Below are 23,977 nucleotides of genomic sequence, written 5' to 3'. Positions count from 1 at the left end.
GGGATTCCTTTCTGAAATTTTCTAAATTCTCCATTTCCGTGGTCCCGTATTCCAGGTGTCACGAGGCGAGAAGGATTAGTTTTCCGGTTAAACTACTGCATCTCAATCGCGGCATGTTTTGAGTAGGATAGCCCCAAGAACCGAGAAAGAGAGGTTATTTCCTTAAAATATTTTTGCCCACAACTGACGCGCTAGCCTTGCGGCTTCACCCGCCCTAAAATAGGACGGCGCCTCGTGGTTGGACCGTGCTCCTTGACGTCCTGACGCTACGCGCCGCGACTTGGCGGCGCGGACGTAAGTTGCTGCCGCTGGCTGACTTCCGGTGGCACGGACGCCGAGTTTCCGCGGGATCGGGCGCTGGTGAGGGGACTGTCGAGTGCCGTGAGGCGGGAAGTGGCGAGTGGGAGCTGGACGTTCGGGCGGAGGATGTCCAGGCTGAGGGGGCCGGGGGTGAGGGCAGGCGCGGGGTGTGTGACAGAAGGTAGAGGTGTGAGGGTGTCTAGCCGGGGGTGGGGTCTTGGGCCGGTCTTCGGCGGCCCCTAGGTAAACAGCGCAGTGAGGACCCCTTTTTGAAATTTTTTCCCAGGAGGGGCTCGCGCTGGGGCTACCCCCGGAGCTGCGCGCTTTCACCCTGTTGGTCTCACTCCAGTTCCTAAAAGGTGAGCGACTTTAGAACTGCTGTATTATAAGTGCCTGGAGCTTATCCCTGTACGCCGCTGGCTTTAAATGGCAGCTGTGTTTCTTAATTTTTTTTTTTTCCTTTTCTGGATCTCAGTAATTAGTGTGTGAAATACAGGACTCACCTAAGCTACTCCCACTCCTCTTAACCCACTCACCACCCTCCCTGTCAACGGGATCTTCACGTGTTTGTTGAGTTTTAATTAGCAAGATACGGGCGTTGGTAAATTGGAGGGTGGGGGAGATCTCTCCTAGTGACCTGTGGAAACTAAATTAGGGAAGTTTAAAACTAACTTTATAGTTCAAGCTCATAAGAGTTAGAACTTTGCCCTGGCCAGTTAGCTCAGTTGGTTAGAGCGTCCTCTGGATACACCAAAGTTGTGGGTTTGATCCCCCGATAGGGCACATAGAAGAATCAACCAATGATGCATAAATAAGTGGAACAACAAATCTCTCTCAGTCACTCTCACTCTCTCAAAGCAATAAATAGGGGAAAGAATTTTTAAAGGAAAAGGAGGCGGGGAAAGAGTTAGAACTTTTATTTTTCATTCCTCTAGTCCAAGCTTTCATCTAGTGCCCTGGTAGGTGGGCATTCAGACCTTGAACATTGTCAGTGATGAAGAACTCACTGTAACACAAGGCAGCTTATTTTATTCTTGTACCTGTTTTATTGAGTAAAGTTCTTTGGGTAGAAAGTTTCGATATAATGCTTAACTCTTGGTCCAAGTGCTGCATAAGATGAGCACAGAGTAGGAAGTTCACACTTTTTTTTTTTTTTAAATATGCTTTTATTGATTTTTTTAGAGAGAGAGAGAGGATGGGAGAGAGTGAAACATTGATGAGAGAGAGAAACATTCATCTGCTGCGTCTTAGGGGATCGATCCCAAAACCTGGCCATGTGCCCTGACAGGGAATGGAACCGGTGACCTTTCGGTGCATGGGAGGACACTCAGCCAACTGAGCCACACTGGCCAGGGCCATGCCCTCTTTCATTCATTCGTTTCTTCAGGGAACATTCATTGAGTGTCTTCAATAGGGCAGATATTTCCCGGTACTAGGGGTACTAGTTGAAAGAGTTATTTTCCTGAAAAAGCACATAGTTTTTGTGGAGGGAGATGGGAAGGAGACAGACACGAGGCAATCACAAAAGTGATAATTACTATAAAAGAGGTTTGTAAACAGGTGCTATAAGAACATAAGATACCCTCCAGTTTAGATTAGTGTTGCCCTTAAATGTGATAACTGGAATTGAAAGCAAGAATTTAGAAGTAACATAGTGCAGAGGACAGTAGGAATCTCTCTTATTTACAACACAAAATTTCTGTTAATATGGCCTAACCTATTTATTTCTTTATTTGTTAATCCTCACCCAAGGATATTTTCCCCCCCATTGATTTTTAGAGAGAGTAGAAGGGAGGGAGGGATGGGGGAGAGAGAGGAGAAGAGAGAGAAAAACATTGATGTGAGAGAGACACATCCCCATTGGTTGCCTCCTGCACATACCCGGACTGAGGTAAAAAATGGAACTTGCAACCCAGGTACTTTCCCTTGACTGGGAATCGAACTGGAGACCCTTCGGTGTGTTGGCTAACACTCTGACCAGTCAGGGCAAGGCCAACCTCTTTAGACAACCATACTTTGCTTTTGGATTGTTTCTGTTAATGCAAACAACAGTAGAAAACACTTATTGATCTAATAAATTACTATCTACTCATGTAGGTGCTATTTTTATTTCACTTTATAACTGAAGAAACTGAGATTTAGATTAAGTAATTTATACAGGGTTACAAAGCTGGAGAGAATCAGACCTGGGAGACAAATCCAGACAGTTTGACTCGGGATGGTCTCAGCATCATGCTATTTTACCCTCCTGATGGTAATAATAATAACTGACACTAATCACTTACTATGTAGTTCTTTTTTTTCTTTTTTTAAATATATCTTTATTGATTTCAGAGAGAGGAAAGGAGAGGGAGAGAGATAGAAACGTCAATGATGAGAGAGTCATTGATCGAGCCCGCAACCGGGGCATGTGCCCTAACCAGGAATTGAACCCCGATCGCCTGGATCCCAGGTCAATGCTCAACTGCTGAGCCACTCCTGGCCGGGTGCTATGTAGTTCTTATAACAACTCTATGAGGTAAAAACAATTTTTTTTACAGTTGAGGAAACTGAAGTTTAGAGAGGTTAAGTCACTCAGCCAGGATAACTTACTAATCAATGGTAGAGTTAGGATTTCAACTCAGGCACTCTACCCACTGTCTGTCTACTTCCACCTAATGGGAGATTGTGTATTTGATATAAAGTACTGTGCTTATGATTGAAATGAGTAAGTGAAAAGGTATTTGAGGAAGTATTATCATAATTAATATGAGGTGATGAGAGCTTGCTTTTTTCCTTTCAGGATGGGACAAAAGTAGGACTTTTAAAATGTTGTCCAGTAAGAAGAGAAGAACTGCAGTGACTGAACTCCCACAGCATCAGGGCAACCAGGAGGAAGATGACTTAGACCTAGAGTCAGCTGTTAAACTAGAATCTGACCAGGTTGAAGACTTGGGGTCAGTGTCACTGTCCTGGGGTCAAAGTCATGATAGAGCAGCTGACCTCGAAGTTGAATCTGTGCAGGATGCAGGAAATCAGCTTGGTATAGAGGACCCATCTTTGAGCTCCAGGGTACTTATCCAGGACACAAATGCACCAGCTCTAGAAGCTGTTGATGTGGCCATCTCTAAGGGAATCACCCTACCTTCCTTGGAGTCTTCCCAGCCCCTTAACGTACATGTTGATAAAGAAAAACTCCATGCCACTGGCTCAAGGAGAGGGAAGAAAATAACACTCAGGCCTAGGCCAGTTACCCAAGAAGACAGAGGTGATGATCATCCTATCACAAAGGAGCCTTTTTCAGGAGAGCCTAGTGAAGAAGTTAAGGAAGACGGAGGTAAGATATGCAAGGTCTTTAGGCTACATTTTCCTTGTAAATAACATTTTGGCATTGCTTTTGCCTTTGCTACTTCACTCTTGGCGGTGCCTTTACAAAATTTAGTTTTTCTAAAAGGGGATCCTGATTTGGTATGGAATTGGAACTGCAGAGCTCCTAAGGTCAGCGGTGTACTTTATGAATTGGTGGATACTTTCTTCTTTCTTCCCATTCTTTAAATCTTCTTCTGTGTTCTTTCCTTTCTCTATCCTTTCATGTCTGGAGGTATGTACTGTGTACCGCTTTTTGTGATTTGATGGGTATCCATGAAGTGGGCCTTGTGGAGGAGTGAGCTGTCGTGGTTGAAGAGGGAGAGACTACTGCCTGGGACATTGGGAAGGACTTTACAGAGATGACATAACCCTTGGGACTTGAAGGATGAGTTGCACTTTTACAGAATGATGGCATGGGGTTTCATAGGCCAACAATAGTCTGCTCAGAGGTCAGAGGCAGAAGAGGACGGTGACATTGTTGCTTGGAAGAAGTGGTGAGAGGTGACGTCAGAGTGGTAGATTGTGTTTAGATTGCGAAGGGCTTTGTTTTTCATGCCCATCTACCAGGGCGCTAGATGAAACCTTGGACTAGAGGACTGCAAAGTAAAGTTCTAATTTAGGCAGATTTCAGCTTTTAATTAGTTGGTTTCTACAGTTCTCAGGTAATTATCTTCATGTTATCATTTACATTTCTTATGCTGGCAGTAAACAATTTATATATATGCTCTGAATAGGGCTTTTTCTTCTCTATCTCTCTTTTACCCGCCTTGACTTCTCTCTAAGGTCTTCTCTCTAAGGTCTTTCAGCATCTAGCACATTGATAGAAAAAAGGAAGAGTGGGGTCCTAAGAGGTTTTTTGAGAGAGGAATTAAATTGAGATAGGCCTGGCTGTGTGGATCAATGGTTAGAGCATTGATCCATGCACTGAAGGGTCATGGGTTTGATTCTGGTCAAGGGCATGTACCTGGGTTGCAGGTTCGATCCCTGCCCCAGTCATGGTGTGTTCTGGTGCCTGTGGGAGAAAACAGTTGACCGCGTCTCTCTCACATTGATGTTTTTCTTTCCCTTCCTCCCTCCCATGCTCTGAAAAGCAGTGGAAAAAATATCTTCAGGTGAGGATTAACAACAACAAAAAAGTCAAAAAAGTTTAGATGGGTTCAGAGAAAAAAAAGGTTGCAGAGAAAAGGAACATTTTCTCTATGTGAAGTATGGTGCAGCGGATAAATGTAGGAATAGTTTTAGAGTAGTTCCAAATGTATTTTAGGTTGCAAAAATATAAATGGAAGCTCTACCTACCAAAGTGAGCGTCTGTATTTTGCTTTAGATGTAAAGACTCTAGAATGTTTGTTTAAAAAGTCATTTGTATCAGTTCAGTTTTAAAATGTTAGACATTGTTAATTCTACAGATTATTATAGATTGTTGAATAATGAGACCGCTCTTCTATGCTACTGATAGAAGTACCGTTTTTTAAAAAATAATTTTTAAAAATTGATTTTAGAGAGGGAGAGGAAAGGGGGGGAAGAGAGAGAAGAAACATTCATTTTTTGTTCTTTATTTATGCATTCATTGGTTAATTGTTGTATGTGCCCTGACTGGGTTTCGAACCCGCTACTTTGGTGTATTGGGCCAGTGCTCTAACCACTTTTCCATACCAGCCAGGGCAGAATTTCCCTTTATGAGAAATTTGGCTACGAGGAACTTTTGATTTGATGGATTTAGGATTCAACTCCTTGTACAGTCCATATTAAAGCCAAAGCCTTTAGGCTTTTTGACTTTGTGATGTTGTCATGGGCTCCAGAAGTAACAGAAGTAAAATTGAAGGTAAATACTATTAAGGATTGATTCATATTTTATTTCAAAATAAAGGCTTTTTTTCTTTGTTGGTGGGGAGGGTCCTCCAGTTTAAAATCATACTTAACGCCAGTTGAAATTGCTAATATTGATGAGATAGTAGTTCACAAAAGTACAGAATAGGCTGTCAATTTTGAATGGAGCTGAGTGACAAATAACGTGATCCGTTTTTGAAAACAATCTTTTTGACTGTAATACACACATGGAAAAAAATTTCATAAATACAGAAAGCACACAGTGAAAAATGAGGCACTCTTTCACTCTGTCCTCTTCCTCAAGTTGTCTTCTCAATAGCAATCACTGTTTAATAATTCCTTGTGTATATTTTATAGATATTCTGTGTATTCTTTTTATTTATTTAATGTGTATTCTTTTCCCATGGCAAATTTATTCTGTTTACTTCTGATACTGCATGAATGTTTCTTTGCTTTTTTAAAAACTACCCCCAAAAAGAAAAATAGCACTCTTTTAGAGTTGAGGTGAGAAAGGAGAAAGTTGTCTAATGAACTGTAAAATGATATGTTGATAATTTTTAGTGATTTTTACTCTAATACTCTGTAAAATTGATTTGCAATGTCAGTTCAGGATATTGTTTATAGTTAATTAAGTGTGGTGTTAATAGTCACCTATATAAAATGTCCCTCTGTCGTCAGGAGTATAACCTACCCCCCCCAAGTACTAATCTGATTTTTCTGTAGGAAAAAAGTGCTTAGCTCACAGTGTTAGAGAGCTAGAAAGACCTTAGCAATTATCTACTTCAACTCCCTGACATTACAGATGAGTAAACTGGATGTGAGCATATTTCAATATTTTTCTTAGAACACTGTCTTTAAGAGAGAGGAATGCCTCTATAGTATATGCATCATTAATGAAGTTATCTACCTAAAAAGGACTTTATAACAAGATCCTGATTTCTACAACAGAGTATGACTGAGAATGGTGAAAGTGTGAAGCATTGTTTGTGATTCTTCTAGGGAAACCTCAGATGCATTCTGGAGGAGAGATGCCTTTACTGCCATCAGGCAACCACTCTGTAAAACCAGGAGCCCAGCCTAGAAAATCATCTCAGCCAGATGTCTGTGCTTCTCCTCAAGGAAAGCCACCCAGGACTTCAGATCACCAAGCTGAGGAAGAGATAGAGGATGATGGACTCTTTATTCCAATGGGTAGGCTTTCTTTTTTTTACTTTAAAAGAATAAAAAAAAAAGAACTTTCTTTATTGAAGTGTAATGTGAAAAAGAGTGTACATATCCTAAGATATACAAGTTTATTGAATTTTCAGAGTTTTTAATACACCTATGTAACCAGCAACCAGATCAAGAAACAGAATATTATTGCTCTGGCTGGGTGTCTCGGTTGGAGTGTTGTACCATACACCAAATGTTACGGGTTCAATTCCTGGTCAGGGCAAATGCCTGAGTTGCAGGTTTAGTCCTCAGTTGGGGCACATACAGGAGATGGCTAATCAGTATTTCTCTAACATCTATGTTGTGGTGTTGTTTTTCTCTCTCTCTCTCCCTCCCTTCCCCTCTCTGAACATATCCTCAAGTGAGGATTATAAAAAAATCAGTGAACATATCCTCAGGATTGAAAAAAAAAAACACAGAATATTACCAGTACCCAAAAGTAGTACTCCCTTTCAGTTATTACCAGCACCCTACCCATGAGTAACCATTATCCTGACTTCTGGCAGTGTAGATTGGTTCATCTGTTTTATACTTTATATGAATGGAATATTTATGCATGTTTTGTGACTGCCTTTTTTCACTCAACAATATGTTTATGAAATTGGTCCACATTGTTGCGTGTACTTGTAGGTTGTTCATTTTCACTGCTATGTAGTTGGAATATTCTACATTTTCTTTATGCATTCAACTCTTGCCCTGGCCAGTATGGCTCAGTTGGTTGGAGCATTGTCCTGTACACTGAAGGGTCGTGGGTTGGATTCCTAGTCAGGACACATACCCAGGTTGTGGGGTCTATCCCCAGTTGGGTGGGTACAGACTGCAACTAACTGATCGATGTTTCTTTCTCTCACTGATGTTTTTCTCTCTCTCTCCCCTTCTCCCTTCTCTCTATAAAACAAAAAAAACCAAAAATGAGAAACTCATAATGGGCATTCAGATCATTTCCAGTTGTAGGCTACTCTGAATGGTGCTGCTGTGAACATTGTACTATAGATCTCTTGGTGAACATATGTACTTTATTTTTGTTAAGTGGAATTAGTAGGATTAGACCTTTTTAAAAATTCTTTGAACAATATTTTTTATTGTGAAATATAACACATACAAGTAAATAGACTTCTTTATTCAACTTAAAATGCTTTTAAGGTGAACCTCAGTGGTTTTATTTTATTTCTTTGTTCCAAATTACTATGTAGTTTAGAAGTGGTGATAGTGGATATCCATGTCTCATTTTTGAAGTTGGGGGAAGGTGTTCAGTATTCCTTCATTATGTATGATAATAGTTTTAGGCTTTTTATTATTTGAACTTTTAAATTTTATTTTGTTAGAGAGAGGAAGGGGGTGCAGAGAGAGAAAAGAGAAACATTGATTTGTTGTTTTACTTATTTATGCATTCATTGATTGATTCTTGCATGGGCCCTGACCAGAGATCAAACCTGCAACCGTGTGGTATTGAAACAGCTCTCTAAACAACTGAGTTACCTGGCCAGGGCAGTTGTAGGCTTTTTATATATTGTATGAGATTAAGAAAATTTTCTTTGCCCTGGCCGGTGTGGTTCAGTGATTAGAGCATCAGCCTGTGTACTGAAGCATCGCAAGTTCAATTCCCAGTCAAGGGAACATACCTCTGTTGCAGGTTCAGTCCCTGGCCCCGGTTGGGGTGAGTGCGTGAGGCAACCAATTGATCTGCCTCTCTCACATCGATGTCTCTCTCTCCTTTTCCGCCTCTCTTACACTCTCTCTAAAAATCAGTGGAAAAAATATCCTCGGGTGAGGATTACAACAACAAAATTGTATTTGTATAATGTTTCATTGGTTATACAGCACTTTGATATATATTATTTAACTTAATCTACATGGCATCCTTGATGGGCAAATACCTCTATTTTAAATATGTTTTTATTGATTTTTAGAGAGAGAGGAAGGGAAAAGGAGAGAGAGACATTGATGAGAGAGAAACATAAGTTGGCTGCCTCCTGCACGTTCCCTACTGGGGATCAAGCCTGTAACCTGGGCATGTGCCCTGATTGGGAATCGTACCTTTGACCTGTTGGTGCATGGGTTGACACGCAACCACTGACTCACACTGGCTGGGCAAATATCTGTATTTTATAAGAGAAAAAAATGAGACTATTACCAAGGGTACCCTGCTAAGTTATAGAACTGGGCCACAAACCAAGGCCCAGTAGTATAGAGCACTAAGTAAGGCTGCTGAGGGTCTAGAGCTAGAGTGCTTTGGCTAAAAAATATGGTCTCTCATTACTAGCTCTTGGAAAAGTTTCTTATCTTTTTGCCTCAGTTTCTTCATCTGTATAGTGGGGAAAAGAATAGTCTACCTCATAATGTCTTTATGAAGAGTAAATGAATTAATATATATAAAGTGTGTAGAAGACTGTGACAAAATAAATAATCAGTGAAAGTTAGGTATTATTACTATAACAGTTCTACCACCTCCACCATTACCACCACTACCATATCATAGTCTTTGATTTCCAGGGCTAGATGGCTGGCAGCTTGTTTTTCTTTTACAAGGTTGCCTTTTGGGGTTAAGTTCCAGGAGCAATTATTTTAGAGATTCTGGTGATGTTCTTGGTTGATTTGCAGAAGAGCAAGACAGTGAAGAAAGTGAAAAAAGGCAGAAAAAGAAAAAGGGAACTAAGAGGAAACGAGATGGAAGGGATCAAGAAGAAGGGACTTTGGCTTATGACCCGAAACTGGATGATATGCTTGACCGTACCTTAGAGGATGGCGCCAAGCAGCACAATCTGACAGCAGTCAATGTGCGAAACATTCTTCATGTGAGTAAAACTGGGACAGCTATGTAATTGGAATGGAAATTTTTCATGGAAAGCAAATAAATGTACTCAGGAAATTCTTGACTCTTGGTATGTGAATTAACTAATTTTGTGTTACCTATGGCAAAACATTTTACATTTCTTTCTTTTTTAAAAATATATTTATATTGATTTCAGAGAGGAAGGGAGAGGAAGAGAGATAGAAACATCAATGATGAGGGAGTTGTCATTGTTCGGCTGCCTCCTGCGCACCCCTGACTGGGCATTGAGCCCGCAACCGGGTATCAAACTTCAACTCCTGGATCCTAAGTCGATGCTCAATTGCTGAGCCACTCCCGGCCAGGCAAAACATTTTACATTTCAAGATAGAGTTCTCTTTGCACTCAGCACATGTTTGAAATCAGAACACATGTTAAAGAAGAGCTTAACTGGAAAGATAAACTGTTCCTCTACTTCCTTCCACTGATTTGTTTATTGTATTATTTATCATAGTTTAAGATGATAATGTTTATACTGGATTTACTCTTTTGTGGGTTAATATGCCTGAAAAGATGCCCAGTTAACAGTTTACAGTACTTTGCACATATGCAAATACTGTTCTTTGATATGTAGCAGCACAGCTATTTACAAAGCCTTTGTTGTTTATTACTGTTTCTCTTAAGCGTATAGTTACCTCAGAATCTCTTTTTATGTAAGCCATTCCTGTTCCCTGTAGCAGCTAATAAAATCACCTTGCTGACCGGTCAGGGGATAACTTGTGTCTGCACTTACATTAATTTAAGTAATTTTATACACCTTGCTGACCGAAGTAGCTGGCCTCACAGGTGAGTTCTGGTTCAAAACAGCCTGTCAGCAAGGTGATAAGATGGTCCATTTGCTGTTACATTGCTTGGAGCTGAGTGTTTTTGTCCAAAACTTGCTTCTTTGCTTTTAGTTGCCTTTCATTACCCCAATCTGAAGCTGTTTGAGTATCTAGCTCCCATTTGTCTCTACACATGTCTAGCAGAATTAGAGAGATGAATATTATTTAGATGATACATCTTTGTTGCATAATGTGCAATTTCATCTTTCTCCAGGAAGTAATCACAAATGAACATGTGGTAGCAATGATGAAAGCAGCCATTAGTGAGACCGAAGATATGCCAATGTTTGTGAGTAGTTGATTGTCATTTTTTAATGTCATGGAACAGAGCTACCTGTAAACTGGCTAAGTGTAGGAGGTCACTTCAGAGTCTACAGTTTGACAATTGGGGGCAAAGCATCTCAAAATCGAAGAATTACACAATGATTTTTATTGATTCTTCTTCTCATTTTCCCCTCTTTAGGAGCCCAAAATGACACGCTCTAAACTTAAGGAAGTGGTGGAAAAAGGAGTGGTGCGTGTTTTGTTTTTTCTTTATTGTATATTTTGGTTGGTAAATAAGATCTAATTTCAGGTTATTTGTAGGGAAAAAATATAGAGAAAATTTATTGTGGTCTAGGTTTCCCTTTTTTTTAATATATCTTTATTGATTTCAGAGAGAGGAAAGGAGAGGGAGAGAGAGAGATAGAAACATCAATGATGGGAGAGCCATTGATGGGGCCTGCAACCCGGGCATGTGCCCTGACTAGGAATCAAACCCGAATTGCCTGTATCCCAGGTTGATGCTCAACCGCTGAGCCATGCCTGGCTGGGCTGGGTTTCCCTTCTTAACAAAAGAGTTGTAAAAGACAAGTAAAGGTAGAATATATGAAGTCATCGTCATAGTTTATTTTTATTTTAGTTGATGTGGTGCAATTTTGGAAGTGCTAGGTAACCATTTAGAATTGTTGAAAGCAATGAGAGGTCAGTTCTATTCATGTTGTATGTGGTAGTGTATAGAGTAGTGTTTTTCATAGTGTGTCCCAGGGACCACTTGCATGAAGATCACCCTGGTGTGTGTTCCCTCAGGAGTTCTTTTTTTTTTTTTTAAATATATATATATTTTTTAATATTAATTTCAGAGAGAGAGAGGGAGAGGGAGGGAGGGAGAGAGAGAGAGAGAGAGAAACATCAATGATGAGAGTCATTGATTCGCTGCCTCCTGCATGCCCCCTACTGGTGATTAAACCCATAGCCAGGCGTGTGCCCTGACCAGGAATCGAACCAGGAATCAAACTATGACGTCCTGGTTCATAGGTGGACATTCAGCCAGTGAGCCACACTGGCTGTTCCCTTAGGAGTTCTTATTAAAAATGCACGTTCTTGGGCTCACCTCAGACCTAGAAAGCAGGACCCATGGGTAGGGCCTGGGTATATGTATTGTTGAAAACACACTAGTTCGTTCTTTTGCACACTAAAGTATGAGAACCACTTAAAGACTTCTGAAGTATTCTGGTACAGCAGGGTCTTTGATGCTTGGAATGATGTTACATCCTGCTTAACAGACACTTGTCCATTTTGTGCTTACCTTCTGTGACTAGGCAGGTGGTAGGTGGTTCAGAGGGAGTCCATTCTATCTCTGATAGTAAGGAAGATGGATCCAGAGTGCATATTGTAGTTTTTATTTGTCCAGTTCTGTTCCTTGCAGCCCTAGAGAAGAAAAGTCTGTTCTTCTTCCACATGAATTTTTCTCTAGTTAAACAACCATGTCTTCTTGTAACATTCTTTTCTTGTTAAACATCTCCCAATTTTTTTTATTGGTCTTCATGTGACAAGGCTTTGAGTACTTTCACCAGTCACCCTTTTCTTCTGAATGTGTCTAGTTTGTCTATATCCTTTTAAAAGGATGCCAAAAGTGGAATCTACTGATCCAGATGTGTTTTAACTAGTACAGATTAAAGTTAGATTATCCCCTCAATGTTCCAGATACCATATTTCTCTTAATGCAGCCTGAGGTTGCATTGGCTATTTTTTTTTGACAGCCACATCATATTTTTTAGTTTAATCAACTAACCCTGGTTGCATTAAATGAAATGTCATTTTTCTCCAGGAAGTACACAAATGAACATGTGGTAGCTATGATGAAAGCAGCCATCAGTGAGACAAGTTATATGAAGTCTGCCTGACATATAGAGTGTAATTAACATTAATTCCACCTTTGATTTTGAATAAAAGGCCAGTGAGATCCAAATTAGGCTCTGGATTATGTTTACCAACCCACAAACAGGTACAGAGAAGTTGAACAACCCAAGACTATAGTTTATGTGGGAGAGCAGAATTAGAGTTCCTCTTGCTTCTTAATGCTTAATAGAATGACTCCAGTACACTTCCACATGCTGCTTTGCCTTCCTGATGGATTTGGCAATAGGGAAACTGATTGGTTCAGAAACAAACATGAATGTGTGGACCTGAATTACATCATCCCCTTTACATTTTGTATGGGCCTAGCTACAGAGCTAGATACATGGCCAGAATGTGGCAGGGCTGAGATGTGGAAAACCTGAGGCTCCTTGTAGAGGCAGAACCTAGTGGCCTATTGGATTTTGTTCATAAAATGATTTTGATTGGGTCACAAGTAAATGGTCAAGAAATTATCCACTTCAATGGCATTTTGTCAGCACTATGTAGGAGATTTTAAAAATTCTTTTAAAAAATTTCCTCCAAACTCTATTGTTTTAAAACATGAAAAAAGTTGAATGAATTTTAGTGAATCCATATTTCATTTAGATTTAACAATTGTAAAATTTTGACATATTTGTTTTGTAACTCTTATCTATTGTTTTTTCCTGTACTATATGGAAATAAGTTGTGGACAACTTGACATTTCACCCATAAATCCTTTCCTAAGAACTTTTTGTGGCTGGGTTTTTTGGAGGCATACTTATGGTAGATTTATGTAATTGACTAAAAAATCACTGATGTCAAAAGGCTACTATCACCTATAGTATTTTAGTTTATAAATAGCTTTCACATTCATTATTCTGTGTGAACCTAAGCTGTGATATAAAGTAGACAAGACAGGTACAGAGTCTTACTAGGTGTAGGGCAGAAATGCTAATGATGGAAATAGATTTCTCACCTTTTCTCCTGTCAAGTATACCCTCAGGGATGACCAATACCCCTAGCTCAGGGCAGCTCTATGGTAGGTAGATGGCTTTTTGTAATAGTAAAGAGGAAGTAAAAATGAAAAAACCTATTTCAGTTAAGAGAACTTAATTACTTATATTCTTTGTTGGTAGGTAATTCCAACATGGAATATTTCACCAATTAAGAAGGCCAATGAAATTAAGGTAAACTTGGAAGAGGTAATTCTTATACTTTTCCAGAAAGACTTCATCAGTTTTGAAACCTAAGTACTTTCTATTTGTTAATATTTTTGGGACTTTTAACTTAAAACATCCAAAATTCCAGCTTTAAGTTTTCTATTCTGTTATTCCTAGGTTTGACTGTCTTGGTAGGAGTCTCTTTAACCCCTGCTTCTTGTTACTTGCTTTAGCTCATTGTGCTTTTAGGATGTTTTTTTCCTGCTCTGCCTTTTCCTCCTTATTTTCCAAATACATATGACTTATATTTCTTATTTACTTCATTTCTTTCTGTAATTGTACTTATGAAGCCTCCTCAGTTTGTGGATATCAATCTTGAAGAAGATGATTCCTCAGATGAAGAGTACCAGCCAGATGATGAAGAAGAAGATGAGACTGCTGAAGAGGTCAGTAGTGACCCTGTGAGTGTTAGTTGATAATATAGAAAAAATTTGGGTTCAGTAAGGCAGAGTATATTTTCTTCCTTCATAATGTCACCTGTTATGTAGAGAGGATTGAGGCATAGTTCTTTTTTCTGCTCACTTTGCATAAATCTAAGACTCTGAGGTGTTTTCATACTCTTAATTTTTTCACGTCTTGTATTATGAAATATAACACATACGTAACATACAGAACTGTACATACAATAAAAATTTACATCTTAATTATAAAGCTCATTCTCATGAAAATTCTCCAAAGTCTTTGCCAGGATACCTTTTATTTGCCCTTCATGATCATAATCATTTCTCTTCCCCTAAAGAAAACCACTGTCCTGACTTTTTGGTAATGACTTCCTTGTTTTTCTTTATAGTTATATCACCTAAATGTGCAGCTCTACACACTGTAGTTCAGTTACTGTTTTTAAACCTTATATTAATGGGCCCTTAGTGTATGTATTCTTTTGTGTCTGACTTTCTTTTTTGTTCAACATTAATCCTTTGAGATTCATCTATACTGTTGCTTATAGCTATAGTTAATTTTTATCTCTGTGTAATGTTCTAGTAATGTATTCTTTGACTTGTTTATAAAAGGATTTTTAGTGAATGCCTTACAGTTTTACTAAGTTTGCATTGCTGATGAGCATATTGATCTGATCATCCCTGTTCCCACCTTCAGAATATTAAGCTTCTATTTAAAAGTATTTTCCGTTACTCTGACTAATTGAGTGATTGATAGTTTGTGATTCATTCTCTTGAGATACTTCAAACTCAGTGGAATAAGGTAGAGGCATAAATGTAAAAGTGAATGGATTTGTTTTGTAGAGTTTATTGGAAAGTGATGTTGAAAGCACTGCTTCATCTCCACGTGGGGCAAAGAAATCCAGACTGAGACAGTCTTCTGAGATGACTGAAACAGATGAAGAGAGTGGCATATTATCGGAGGTAAAACTGTATCATAAAAAAGAGATAAGTTATAACTGTATAAATTCTCAGCAATTACCCTTTGTTAAACATGAATCAAGATCATTAATCATGTCAGGATCTTCCTGGAATTTTCAACTGATTATAACTGTTTAGATTTCAAAGTGTCTTAAATCAATGAACATTTAAGAGAAAACTGAACTCAGTGATTTCTCATTAATGGGCCAAATATGAGTGATTAGCAGAGTTTCTTCTTTTCTACCCTTCTCTTTTTCATACCTATTTTCTAATATTGTCCTAAAGCTGTTGTATTAGATTTCCCACTTTTGGTAACCTAAGTAGTATCCTGTTGACTTCATTGGAAATAGCATGAAGCCTGATTAGATTCATATACTTGACAGAGCCTTTGTTTTTATCTAGATGGGACAAGAAAGATCACTGGCAAATGAAAGATGTGCCTCTTTCCTGCTTCTGTCCCCCACCCCCCACCTTCCATTTATTTTTTAATGTGCTTGCATCTTTTAATCAGGCTGAGAAAGTTATCACACCTGCCATCAGGCACATCAGTGCTGAGGTAGTACCCATGGGGCCTCCGCCCCCGCCAAAGCCCAAACAGACCAGGGATAGTACTTTCATGGAGAAATTGCATGCTGTGGATGAGGAACTGGCTTCCAGTCCGGTCTGCATGGATTCTTTCCAGGTGAATGTAATTCTAAATCGCTGAGAGCCCTGGCTGATGTGGTTCAGTGGTTAGAGTGTCACCCCACGCACCCAAGGGTCTTGGGTTCCATTCCTGATCAAGGGCATGTACCTGGGTTACCGGTCCTGGTTGGGGCACATGCAGCATCATATTGATGTCTCTCTCACATCAATGTCTGTCTGTTTTTCTCCCTTTCTCCCTCTCCCCCTCTCCTCTCCTTCTTTCTCCCCACTTCCTGCCTTCCTTCCACTCTCTCTAAATATCAGTGGAAAAATAATCCTCATGTGAGGATTAACAACAACAAAAATGTGTAAAAATGTGTTCATGAATGTTCATAACAGCATTAATTATAATAGCCCCAAGTAGAAACAACTGAAATTTTCAACTGATTAATGAATAAACCAGAAGCTGTATATCCATATAATGGAATATTATTGTGCAATAAAGAGGGGCAGAGTACTGATACATTCTACAAAATGGATGAACTTTGAAAACATTATGCTAAGTAAAAGAGGCCAGAGGCAGAAGGCTACAGTATGGTTCCATTTATATGAAATATCCAGTATAAGCAAATCTTTTGAGACAGTAGATTAGTGGTTAACAGAGACTGGGTGCAGATAAGAATGGAGTGGGGAGTGACTCCTAATGGGAATTGGATTTCTTTCTTTCTTTTTTTTTTTTTAATATATCTTTATTGACTTCAGAGAGAGGTAAGGAAGGGGAGAGAGAGAGAGAAACAGCAACGATGAGAGAGCCAGTGATGGAGCCCGCAACCCGGGCATGTGCCCTGACTGGGAATCGAACCCCGATCGCCTGGATCCTAGGTCGACGCTCAACCGCTGAGCCACGCCTGGCCGAGCCGGGAATTGGATTTCTTTTGGGGGTGATGAAAATGTTCTGTAATTAGATAGTGTTGATCACATAACTCTGTGAATAAAATCCACTCAATTTTATACCTTTAAATTGAATTTTATGACATGTAAATTATAGCTTAATAAAGCTGTCATAAATGTCCCTGAAATGTTGGTTTTAAGACTGATGTCATTGTCCTTAAAGTTTCTCAGACAAAGACTAATAAACCCAAATTGTTTAGGGGAGAGACTTTGTTGTTCTAGCTAAGAAGAGAAGCACACAGGATATGATGAAGTTTGGAGAATTTGGAAGCATTAGACATTCAGTGACATGTTTTTATTTTCTTCTCCATTGACTAGCCAATGGATGACAGTCTCATTGCATTCCGAACTCGCTCTAAGATGCCTCTGAAAGATGTTCCCCTGGGACAACTAGAGGCAGAGCTTCAAGCTCCAGACATCACCCCAGACATGTATGACCCCAATACAGCAGATGATGAGGACTGGAAGATGTGGCTTGGGGGACTCATGAATGATGATGTGGGGAATGAAGGTAAGTAGTTTTGTTTGCATTTATTATCTACTCTGTCCATTTTCTCTGCGGTAAAATTTTCATTAGTTAGAAGCTTAAAGAAGGTGTTCTTGGTTAATTGAATTTTGTATTTCCCCAACAATTTACTTTAAATCAGCAGTTAAAGTCCCCCCTTCCCCTTTTTTTGGTTAAGAATCTTTGGGAATCTTTTGAATGCTAAGAATCCTCTCCTAAAACATAAATGCACACATAATTTTATATACCATTTTATTGGAGTACATTGACTCACTCAACTATTGTGTTAAGGTTCTTTATGATGCAAGTGAAAGAATCCAAACTCCCACTTGCAAGATCATCAAATGAAACCAAACTTTGCTGAAGGGCAGAAAAACTGCAGTAGAGTTGAGGCCTTATTAAGGTCCTCCTTCCTTCTCTATAGCCTCATCTCTTCTTCTTTTTGTGAGTCAACTTCATTGTCAAACTTGTTTTATTTTATAAGGCTGGAATCATGGTCATAAGCACACCATTTACTTCTTGCTTTGTCCTCATATCAGAAGGACTCTCTCCTACAGAATCCAGTTGTAAAATCCAGGGGAACAACTCAGATTGGCTTGGTTTGATCACATGCTCATTCTCTTAGTGTTGCATGGGATTGATAGGGACATTGTTTCATCATGGAGTTCTGTGATTGGCAGCATCTCATAGAATAATGTGGTTGGAGTACTCAGTTACTCAAAAGAAGTGTTTCCAGTAGTGAGGAAGGAGTATTGATCAGACAAAAACAATGTTGACTCCAGTTATACATTGTGTAAGAATCCCTACCATAACCCTTATTTTAGAATATAAGTAAAAGTTCTTACTTCAATACTGGGAAATAAACATTATTAAGTTTGTCTTTGGTGATTTTAAAAAAGTGTACTGTAGTGGAAGTCAGGCGTCACTTAATCGTTTTGTGCAATAAATTTTTGTAGGTTTAGAAGATACCAGATTGACTTCATTTGTAGTGTCTCTCTCACATCGATGTTTCTCTCTCTGTCTCTCTGTCTCTCCTCCTCCCCTCCACTCTTTAAAAATCAATGGGAAAAATATCTTCACTCCTTGGGTGAGGATTAAAATAAATAAATATATAAGTAAATAAGTAAATAAATAAATAAAATTTCCCCAGGAAAAATATTACCTTAATATAATAGTAATTTGATGACTGCTTCAAAATTTTTATTGAGGAATGGGAAAGACATCATAGTATCAACAATAGAGAAATTATGAGGGAGAAGAACAACCATATTCTGTGCCCTAACATAACAAATGCTTTATTTTTGTGTATTTTTAGTTATTTTTGATTCCATTGTAGGTATATAATTTTTAAAACTTAATGATTATATGTTATTATATTGTGTTGTTTTTTGTCATGTACGTATTAAACATTTATAGAATGTTGCACGTTTGCATTTTGTATTGTAGTCATTCCCTAATTTGGGGGAATTAGAATCATTCCTTTTTTTCGCTATCAATACCTTCGTATTGTTTTACAAAGGTATTATTTTCATAGGATGCACTAAAAGTGGGATTCCTGAGATAAATTATATGTTTAGTTTTCTGACTTTTGCTGCATTTTGAGAGATTTAAGTCTTGTTTGAAGGAAAAAAGGAATTTAGCTTATTGGAGAGGACAGGTGAGATGAATCAGCTGTGGGAAGTGATCTGTGCAAAGGCGAGGAGGAAGAGAAAAATTATTTTAAAGCTTAAGAATAAATGCTTTAGCCCGGCCGGGCGTGGCTCAGTGGTTGAGCGTCGACCTAGGATCCAGGCGATCGGGGTTCGATTCCTGGTCAGGGCACATGCCTAGGTTGCAGGCTAGGCAGCTGGTCAATGACTCTGTCATCATTGATGTTTCTATCTCTCTCTCTCCCTCTCCTTTCCTCTCTCTGAAATCAATAAAAATATATTTTTTAATAAAAAAAAAAAGAATAAATGCTTTATTGGAACAGATTCTTATAGTGCTGAATATCTTAAATTGTCACTGAAGATAATAGTTTAGAGTTGGAAATAAGTGTCTGAAACTTTTTTTATTTCTTAGATGAGGCAGACGATGATGACGATCCAGAGTATAATTTCCTGGAAGACCGTGATGAACCAGACACAGAGGATTTCCGCACCGACCGGGCAGTGAGAATCACCAGTGAGCCTGTGTTTACTATGAGTCCTGCTCTTGACTGTGCCCCATCTACAATTGTTTACTTTGTATATTTTTGAGGGTAAAGTTTGCAGTCCATTCAAGCTAAGACATTTAAGCTTCCTCTATCCCATTTCTATAAATCTTTAAATTTAGGTATATATTCAGAAAGCCTATTAGTTGTCCTTTTACATATCCACAGTCCTGTATTGAATCCAGTATTTGGCAGGGATTGTACTTAGGATACCATAATGAATAAGACATGGCCTGTGTTTTATAGGATGATAGGTTAGTAGGGAATACAAACAGAAAAAGTTATAATACAAAGTAATAGGTACAATAGTAGATTGTGTATAAATATACTTACTAGAGGCTAAAAGAGGGTGTAACCTAGTATATGGTATGAAGTTAGTGTAGATGGACTTAGGGAAGGATTCACAAGATGAGATGTTTTATCATAGTTTTGAAGGAGGAATAGGAAATTTTTGGTAAATGGGGGCAGAGAGGGATATTGCAAATGTAAGAACATCTACAAATAGCAAAATTATAAAACAACAATGTGTGTTTGGAAAATAGTAGTTGGTATAGTTGTTTGAGTGAATAGTGGTAGAAAAGGTAAGCAATATTCAGACCTTGAATTTGAGAACCTTGAACTTGAGTTTTGATCTATCAAAAAGGAGAACTCAAAGAGTTTTAAGCAGAAAATCAATAGGAACTTGATTTCACACTGCTGGAGACTTCTCTCTTGACTTCAGTTGGATGGGTCTATAAATTTAATTTATTTTGTAAAATCATCTAGCTCACATTTTATGTATGCCTTACCACTAGAATTTAAATGTCACAAAAATAAGACTATTTAGTTCTGTCATCTATCCCAAGTATCTAGAACAGTGTTTGAGGCATAGTTGGTGTTCAGTAAATGTTTTTGAATGAACGAATGTTAGATATATATGAGGATTTTGTCAATTGCCTTGCTGAAAATACATTGTCTTCTTGGAATTCCTGCTTATGAAACTAACTTGTGCCAACAACATACTGTTTGGCTTTTTTGCAGAAAAGGAAGTGAATGGATTGATGGAAGAGCTGTTTGAAACTGTAAGTAATGATCCTTGAGTAAGCATTCTGAATGATAAAAGTGGATTCTTCAGCAAGCTCTGTCCTTTGGTCCTAGGTCTACCTGCCTCCAGAATGGTGTTCAGACAAAGCCAATACGCCCTTTAGTCCACCCAGGAGAGAATATAATGGCAGGAGAATTTTGCTAACTAATAAACTTTGATTGTCTATATGTAGATAATTCTTAGTAAACTTCCCTTGCAAACTTTGGATGGCCTTCCCATCTGTCATTTTGTGCATCCTTAAAGATTGCAAACTAGTTTTAGATTATTCTAAGCACAATTAACTTTCTCATAAATTTGTCCCTTGAAAGATACTTATGATCATTGTGAGTTATCCATGCTCCGTCCTTAGCATTACAAGTTCACCAGTTGAGAGATTTTTTTCCTGAGTTAATAGTCTAGTTCATCCCATTTGCAGGACTGTGGAAGCCCTGAAGTGAGAAGACTATTCTGATGAAGCTCTTTCTGGGTGCCAGCACTATTAAAGTCCTGTGAACTGTAGTGTTGACTTCCCCTTCTCCCTGCTGCACTGACTTTCATGTGCCTGTTCCCCAGGAAAACCCCTCTTTTCCTTCTCCTCAGTTCCAAGATGAGATGGGGTTTCCCAACATGGAGGATGACGGCCCAGAGGAGGAGGAACGTGTGGCTGAGCCTCGACCTAACTTTAATACTCCCCAAGCCCTACGGTAAGCCTGACAAAGACCTTGAAACTTAGAATGGAGAAAAAGTATATTCTGTAAAGATTTCCAGAAATTTCTGTTAATTCCCCATCCCTAGGGGAGTGTTAGGTGTCAAGTGAATAAGTCTCCTTACAATGGGGCAGTGCAGCTATAGACCAAGCTGTATCTGTTTGGGAAGGGAGATAAAACAGTAGCTGGCATCCACAGCAGCTTCTCCAGGTGAGCAGTGCTGGAGAGGTATGTAGGACTCTGTGGCCAGCCACAAAAACTACCCCAGATTGTTGTACCCAGCATGTCCCTTTTGTTCTCTTCATTTGCCGTTAACATCTGGTAAATGTTAATGAAACTTTGTTAATCACCTAGGCATTAATTGAGCCCGAGTCTAAAATATATGTACTGCCCTCTTCGCATAAAATTGGCACTTCCGTTGCCCCACCCAGGAAGTAGAGGCCTTAACTTTTCCTCTTGGTTTTGTGATGGGTTTGCATGATCTGTCTGTACTTTGTTGTACCCCATTCTGAGTAGAAGCAGGGGCCAGGGTGTGGTTTATTCCATGAGTGGAGCAAAGCAAAGCTAAGAGATCCACAGTCCTGTGTTTTAACCAAACAGCATTACCTAACTAGAGAGCTTGGGATCCAGCTGAAAGCTAGACTTTCAGGGAACTTGCAACCTAGTGAAAAAGACAAGGTATACTAACCAGTGTATAAAAGCTAGAAATATTAGTAATACTCCATTACAATAAATACCATAATGTAACTATAACAAATATCTCAGGATTTCCCCTTTTGGCTTTATTGAGGTGTTATTGACAAAGTTGTAAGATATTGAAAGCGTACAATGTGATAGTTTGATACAGATATAGATTGTGAAAGGCTTTCCCCCATTGATTTAATTAACACGTCTTATCACCTCATGTACGTACTTTTTTTAAGAGAACATTTTCAAGATTTCTAAGAGTGTATTTGACCCACTTACTTCAAGTCGTAAAGCAAAAGGTATATAATAAAATTCTGGTCTAGCAGAATGGAACCATTCCTCCTGGGAACTTGTTATAAAATAGGATTTGATCTGTAAACCTATTTCAGTTCCACTAATCAACTCTGTAAACAAATATTTTAAATTTGGGAATTATATAGCTACTTTAAAATCCTTGTTCAGATTCAGTTACCTTCTAGTGTTCAGTTGATCTGTTTGGGCTGCTGCAGCTTCTCTTTCAGTTGGAATTGCAAACCTGATTTAATCTTGATTCAATAAAATATCATGGGGAAGGTGAGTTATCTGTGCTCCCCTTACCAGCTATCCAAGAAATACTTATTAAAATCAGGTGCAGCCTGTTTTTGCATTACTACTTTTTCTCATGTGTCTGTTCTTCTGTTATGCTGCTAGTCGTGCACATAATCAAGTGTTTTCAGTTCTCAGTAGAGGCTGTTAAGAACAAGTCCCAGATTAGTGTGGATATCAGTATGATACTAGAATGATGAGTTTCCATTAGCTCCTTGACTGCTTTGTTATCCTGATTTTCTCTGCTCTTAGATTTTTATTTAATTTCCCTTTTATTTGTATATTACTTAGAGGACCAATTGTAGAAAAATGGGGAGGGATTACAATTCAGAACCATCTTATTTGAATCTGTATTAACAACTTTGGGAAAAGATTTGGCTAGACTACGAGTTTTGCTTGGTTAACATGGGATTGAGGAATTACCAGTAGATGGATGTGTTGTTCAAATGCAGTTATCTCCCTATTGGGGATAGGTTTGAGGAACCACTAGCCAACTTGCTAAATGAGCAACATCGTACAATGAAGGAGCTACTTGAACAGCTGAAGTTGAAGAAATCTTCAGCCAGACAGCAGCAGGAAGTAGAGAAGGTTAAGCCCCAGAGTGAGAAAGTTCCTCAGACTCTGATTCTAGACCCAGCACAGAGGAAGAGGCTCCAGCAGCAGATGCAGCAGGTAAGACTCTTCTTCATAATGTTAAAATTGGGTCATTCCATGGCTTGACCTGAAGCCAAAAGTTAGCAGCTTTTTAAAAGTCAGAAATAGGTGTCTTGACACTCTTTGAAACCATAAGACCACAGGATCTTCCCATCAGCTGGATCCTTGAAAACTTATGTTCATGAATCATTATAGCTCAGGCAAGAATGCATATAAGGACCCTGATAATATTCAGAATTATAGATTTCAAAGAATCCTTAGTAATCTATTCTGAATTTAACAGCCTCATTGCCAGAGTAGTTTTTTCTTCTTTCTAGCCTCAGTTTTTCTGGTTTGGGGTTAAATTTCCTATCATTTTGCTCAAGGGGAACATATCTGCGAAATTCATACCAAGATACTGTATTGTTCTCATAGTCTCTCCAGAAAGCAAAAGGTATATACTAAAGTTGCAAATATCTTGGTAAGATCTTCTGGGTTCCTGAAATGACATCATAACGTGTCACTTTTATTATTTTCTTTCCCTCCTCAGCATGTTCAGCTCTTGACGCAAATTCACCTTCTCTCCACCTCCAACCCCAATCTCAACTCGGAGGCCAGTACTACCAGGATATTTCTTGTAAGGTTCCAAATATCCCTAACTCTATAAATAAAGACTTGAGTATATAGTTAGCTTGGCAAGTCATTTCTCACAGATATTCACCCATTTCTTCTCTGCTGCATGTTTTGGTAGCTATTCCTATAGCTTCCTGTGTTTGCTGAGAGAACATAAACCACTGATTTTCATGAAAGGACAGAGTGTATTCAGTGTTTGTAAGGATATTGCTTTGACTTGCAGTCTTAAAGAGGTAATGTTAATTATGGAAGACTTTAGGATGATTTTTACCTGTTTTTATTCTGTAAGAGGAAGGATAGTTTCTCACACAGAGGCTAAGGGCTATTGGTAATAGTT

General features: G+C 38.8%; 1 protein-coding gene across 5 annotated transcripts in view; it reads left to right on the top strand.

Moving 5' to 3' along the window:
- Window positions 1–285: 285 nt before the first annotated feature.
- GON4L (gon-4 like) overlaps window positions 286–23,977 on the top strand; it is a 43,341-nt gene continuing 19,649 nt past the window's right edge. Inside the window, exons 1-17 of one of the 5 annotated variants that reach the window (XM_081121320.1) lie at window positions 286–360; window positions 587–659; window positions 3,083–3,616; window positions 6,475–6,666; window positions 9,289–9,482; window positions 10,556–10,630; window positions 10,805–10,855; window positions 13,620–13,670; window positions 13,994–14,089; window positions 14,945–15,064; window positions 15,573–15,743; window positions 16,955–17,147; window positions 19,203–19,304; window positions 20,353–20,393; window positions 20,996–21,099; window positions 22,848–23,046; window positions 23,558–23,644. In XM_081121320.1, the coding sequence (XP_080977446.1) occupies window positions 3,109–3,616; window positions 6,475–6,666; window positions 9,289–9,482; window positions 10,556–10,630; window positions 10,805–10,855; window positions 13,620–13,670; window positions 13,994–14,089; window positions 14,945–15,064; window positions 15,573–15,743; window positions 16,955–17,147; window positions 19,203–19,304; window positions 20,353–20,393; window positions 20,996–21,099; window positions 22,848–23,046; window positions 23,558–23,644 (2,184 nt within the window). In that variant the 5' untranslated portion in view covers window positions 286–360; window positions 587–659; window positions 3,083–3,108. The remainder of the gene's footprint in view (window positions 361–586; window positions 660–3,082; window positions 3,617–6,474; window positions 6,667–9,288; window positions 9,483–10,555; window positions 10,631–10,804; window positions 10,856–13,619; window positions 13,671–13,993; window positions 14,090–14,944; window positions 15,065–15,572; window positions 15,744–16,954; window positions 17,148–19,202; window positions 19,305–20,352; window positions 20,394–20,995; window positions 21,100–22,847; window positions 23,047–23,557; window positions 23,645–23,977) is intronic. The other 4 variants (XR_013997708.1, XM_081121319.1, XM_081121318.1 and 1 more) reach the window with 4 other exon arrangements.

This window comes from Miniopterus schreibersii (genome assembly GCF_964146895.1).
Source record: "Miniopterus schreibersii genome assembly, chromosome: 19".
Classification (NCBI taxonomy): Eukaryota; Metazoa; Chordata; class Mammalia; order Chiroptera; family Miniopteridae; genus Miniopterus; species Miniopterus schreibersii.
Note: the sequence above shows the minus strand (reverse complement) of the source record. Positions and strands in the feature narration are given on the sequence as shown.